Below are 4,940 nucleotides of genomic sequence, written 5' to 3' on the forward strand. Positions count from 1 at the left end.
AAAATGTTATGTCATGGTGCCTAGAATTTAATAGAAGGGAAAAAAGTTTCCCCCTATAAAAACCTTGAGAATAAAGAGTGCTATTTTTTATGGACATCTCCCACCCATGATGTAAGAACATAAGATGTTTGAGTGGATTCATGTGCATAAAGGGGCAAGAGGATGTAAACTCTCTATTAGAGCATGGAAAAATCCACAAAGGAACCTCCGCATATAGTGTTTATTTTTGCGATATTGGGTGTGTCAACACGCAGCATAATGGAGCAGCGGAAATTCAAGCAGTTCTGCTTGAGCTGCCGGGCAGTGTCGATTCATTGTGTAGAGGCCATGGGCGAGTGTGCCCTCTGTGTGTATTTTGGGCATAATAAATGGAAAGCTAAACGAATAAGGCGAATTTCCGAATTTTTGAAACTTTGCCAAACTTTACGATGAAATTTCTGTACTCGTAGAAATTATTCCCGTTGATGTATTCGTGTAGGAAATCCACAAACTTCGTCATCTAACCACAAATTGCACTAGAAATCCCGGCAGCTGGACGATTTCTTTGGCTTCCATTGATCCCTAACTTGGTGCTTCTGTCGACTAGATCGTGTAGAAAGATCCTGCAATCTCATCTTCCACTCATCGCCGCTAGATGTACCGCATGCTTATGCAATCACGTAGAAGTTCCGGCAGCTACAATAATTCCGTAGAAACTTTGACGCCGCCTCATCTTCTTACACCGACAGCTTTGTCAAAATGGATTTCTCTAATTATACTATTTCCGCAGAAAGTTTTGCAAAAATCGCACCTTGGAATCATTCCTATCGATTTACGAGTGTCTTGTCCAGTTCCTGTAGCTGCTCTACTAACTTTGCGGCTGGCAGTTATGTCTTTGATGGTGTACATTAACGCCAATGCAGAAATTCTCCCTCAGATTAAGGATAGTAATTCAGCAGTCTTAATCGAGCTGGTAGCTTTTAGATTTCCGGCTCAGAACTTCCTCGACGGTGTAGCTTACAGTTCTACCTCACATCTAGTTAGTTCAACAGTCTTGATCTTCCTTCTATGTAGATTCAACCCATCTATCCGACGGTGACTATTTCATCGATGCGGCTAGCCAATCCAGTCCTTCGTAGAGCCCCTCCCCTGTCTTCGCACTGCATTTTTGGATGTGCCATTTCTTCCGTTTGATAGTGGTCAGACCGAGCTTCTCCTTTGCCTCCTCCAGTGGCATGGCGTCAGGAAGATCATGCTTATTGGCCAGGACCAAAACTTTTACGTTGCCCAATTCCGGATCGTCCATCAATCTGTGCAGTTCTAGTTTTGCCGTCTTTGCCCTCTCTCGATCAGAACTGTCGAGCACAAATATAAGCCCCTGAAAGAACATGTTATTCACATCAAAAAGTTGGAAAGTACGACCGAAAGCTTTCGGGCGATCCTGGTTCTCTGATGTACAATGAAAGGACGAGCAACAAATGGATTAGGACGGTGTGAGATACCTTTACATTCTATTGCAAAAAAAAACATTAGATACGCACCTGAGTATCCATCAGATATTGCTTCCACAGATGGCGAATTTTTTCCTGCCCACCGACGTCCCAGACTGTAAAGCTTATGCTTTTGTACTCGACTGTCTCAACGTTGAAGCCGATAGTTGGAACAGTCCTGACATACTCTCCTAGTTTAAGCTTGTACAAGATGGTTGTTTTCCCTACACATCAGAACAAGAACAACAGCATAAACTGGGGCACAATCACCTACTATCCATCCATCGATCACTCTCTCTCCCCCTCTCTGTGTTACAGAGCAGATCATCCCGGCAATGCTAAAGGCGATTGAAATAGAACAAATCTGCACACAAAGAAATATTCTCTCGCTTCGTATCTCGTTTTCTGAGCTGTCATTTAGAGATAAAATGAACAAGACAAATACAGATTCGACCATTATCTCTTCAAATCGAACAAAACGTTGCGAATGTGACCCAAAAGTACTGTTGCTAGGAAAGTGTAGAAAAGTGACAGTACCAGCAGCGTCCAAACCGAGCAAGAGAATGCGGAATTCCTTGTGGCTGCAGGAGGAAAGCTTTTCCACCAGTTTGCACAGAGTGTTGCCCATGCGGGCGATCGCGCAACTAGATGGTCCAACAGAGAGAAGAGTGCGCTGGAGACGTCGATGGTGGAGCAGGGGAAGGAGTTGAAAGCAAGGGCAGGGGAGAGGGATCAAGCTATGAAGCTACAAGTTCGAACAGATGCGCGCTGGAGGCAACAGAGAGAGGAAACGAAGAGAGCCATTGAGGAGATTTGCCGGGGGGAAGAGAGAAAGAGAAAGAGAGAGAGCCTATGGATTTAACAAAAATCAAAGAGAGCGTGTGAGTGTGTGTGTGTGTGTGTGGGTGTGTGTGTGTGTGTGTGTGTGTGTGTGAGAGAGAGAGAGAGAGAGAGAGAGGGGTACTATCCTTATTATTTGTCATATAATGAGATCTTTTGATGTTGCACCATGTCCCCTTTTTAGTAATATAAAAACAAATGGATTTCACCAAAAGAGAGATTGATGAGGCACATGAGAGGTTTCCGATTGCAATCCGTTAAGGTTGGAGTTATCGAAATCAGGGGTACATGCAATCTATTTAGGCTGGAGTTATCCGAATCAGGTGTACATGCAAGCTAAGTCTGCTGGAAGCTTGCTGGACCCTACCAAAGCTACGGGCACATGTAATCCGATTGCCTGATTCTCCATTAACCCCTCTTGCCGGACCTTGCCGCCTTGACTGTGCACTTCGTTTGCATGAGTCAAGCATCCGATAGGCTTTTATGCCGACTGAACGTTGCCAAAAGGCCTTCATGTGCACACAGACACACACACACACACACACACACACACACACAGAACCTTGCTAAAAGGCCCTCATGTGCCGAGAGAGAGAAAGAGAGAGAGAGAGAGAGAGAGAGAGAGAGAGCATGCATGTATGCATGCCCATGCTCATCATGTATATTCAAATATTAATGTTGTGTCTTTGCATACACACACACACACATTGTGTGTGTGTGTTTCTGTGTGTTCGAGTGCGCGCACGTAAGTGTGTGCATGCACCTCCATAAGTGCCTACAACCACCATTACAAGAAGATAATTTGTGCACAAAATAGACACAACATTCTTATTTGAATAGACATGGTGAGCATGGGCATGCATGCATGCTTTAACTCTCTCTCTCTCTCTCTCTCTCTCTCTCTCTCGGTGAAATCCATTTATTTTTATATTACTAAAAAGGGGACATGCTACAACATCAAAAGATCTCATTATTTGACAAATAAGCAGGATAGTCAAGATCCCAAGCCTCAAAACAGACACGCATGCGCACGTGCACGGACACACACACACACACGTACACAAGTATGTGCATGCACCTTCATAAGTGCCTACAACTGCCATTACAAGGAGTAATCTATGCACAAAACATAGACACGCACTATGTAGGCACACATGCAAGCATGGGTGTATATACGCTTTATATTTGTTCACAAACCAACCAAAACATTACATAAAAATGAAGATAGAAATGTGCATATTCCTACAATACGAAGACTCAAGAATACATGTTAGCCAATGTCTTCAATGGTTTAGTTCTCAACACATATCTATGTCTATATGTGGGTTGAGAAAGATGGCAAAGCACACATATGTATACTACACCATGAAAAGACTTAATGTCTATTGGGTGCACTCTCCATGTGGAAACGAGTAGATCCCCTCCTCAGAAGATGAATGGACAAGTGAGATCCCCAAAAAAAGCAATGTGAACATTTGTTAATATAAACTCCAAGCTTAGCCTTACTTAGCCTCACATAGTAGAAGAAAATTAACTAGGTCAATCAACATAGGTTGATTGAACATGTAGATTGAGAAATTACTTGAATATGGAAGATAGTGTCCATTCACATGCATTACTTCATAGAGATAGAGATGTGTTCCTCAAGTGGTGGCCTTGTAATCATCTAACAAAGTATGTTCCCTACTATAATAGGATGATTACAATTAGGGGGAGTCACATGCCATTTATTGACATGAGCTCGAAAGTAAAAGTTGCTTACTATCCAATGTAAGTGGTTAATCTAAATGTAGAGAGGAGTATTTAGATAATATAAATGGAAGGGGATAAATAATGAATGTATGCTTGCTTATAGTGAGTGCCCACTAGCCTCTGTGTGTGTGTATGTGTGTGTGTTCAAATTTAGTAATCCCATAAAAAATGAACCATATAGTTAATTCCATCATCTGGATAACTTGTGCGCATGCTAATAACAATTTTAGAGGGAATTAATAATTGATACTAGAAAGAGTGAAATGAAATAAGATTATCCAGCATCAAAGCATCCAAAGCATTGGTATTTGTATATGTAATAATTACTGGCAAACCATCATTTGTAGAATCTATAAATAATTCTCCAACATAACCAAAGAGTAGACATGACATCAAAGTGTTGAATCCTTCAGGAAGTCCAAGAGCCAAGGTAGGGGTCAACTTACCTGCCACCATCCATAGAAAACCATTTGTTAGAACAAAGTTGGCATCATGTGGGTAGACATGTAATGCTTGTTACCCCTAGCGTGTTATCGCTTTACCTATGACCTAGGCAACCATCCAAATTCTAATAAGCTCCAGAGTCTTATAGAAAATCCAATGTATAATATATATTTTTTTTAATTTGAGAATTGAAAAGCATATGTAAGTAATTATTAACTTCTTGAAAATTGAAAAATATATGTAAAATTTTATTCAAGGGACTAAACAATTTGTAAAAGGGTATATAAGTACACATTAAAAGAAGATTGCGAAAAAAAAAGTACTAAATCTTCAAAGAAGAAAAGTAGGATTTTTTTTTAAAAACTAGGAAATACACAGTTAAGTAAACAATGCCAAGGAAATAGAAGGTTTCAATGGTGCATAAGCTCCATTGTA

At 41.0% G+C, this 4,940-nt stretch overlaps 1 protein-coding gene across 1 annotated transcript; it reads right to left on the minus strand.

Annotated features, from left to right (window-relative positions):
* Positions 1-500: 500 nt before the first annotated feature.
* LOC147885464 (ADP-ribosylation factor-like) lies at positions 501-2,344 on the minus strand. Its single transcript, XM_087396120.1, has 3 exons — positions 2,007-2,344; positions 1,521-1,693; positions 501-1,357 (listed from the first exon to the last, which is right to left on the minus strand). Exons 1-3 carry the CDS (start codon positions 2,095-2,097, stop codon positions 1,079-1,081), a joined length of 543 nt encoding a protein of 180 aa, XP_087252246.1. The 5' UTR covers positions 2,098-2,344; the 3' UTR covers positions 501-1,078.
* Positions 2,345-4,940: the final 2,596 nt, after the last annotated feature.

Source organism: Dipteris shenzhenensis, chromosome 25 (genome assembly GCF_047967505.1).
Source record: "Dipteris shenzhenensis isolate YYH24624 ecotype China chromosome 25, Dip_SZ_1.0, whole genome shotgun sequence".
In the NCBI taxonomy this organism is placed as follows: domain Eukaryota; kingdom Viridiplantae; phylum Streptophyta; class Polypodiopsida; order Gleicheniales; family Dipteridaceae; genus Dipteris; species Dipteris shenzhenensis.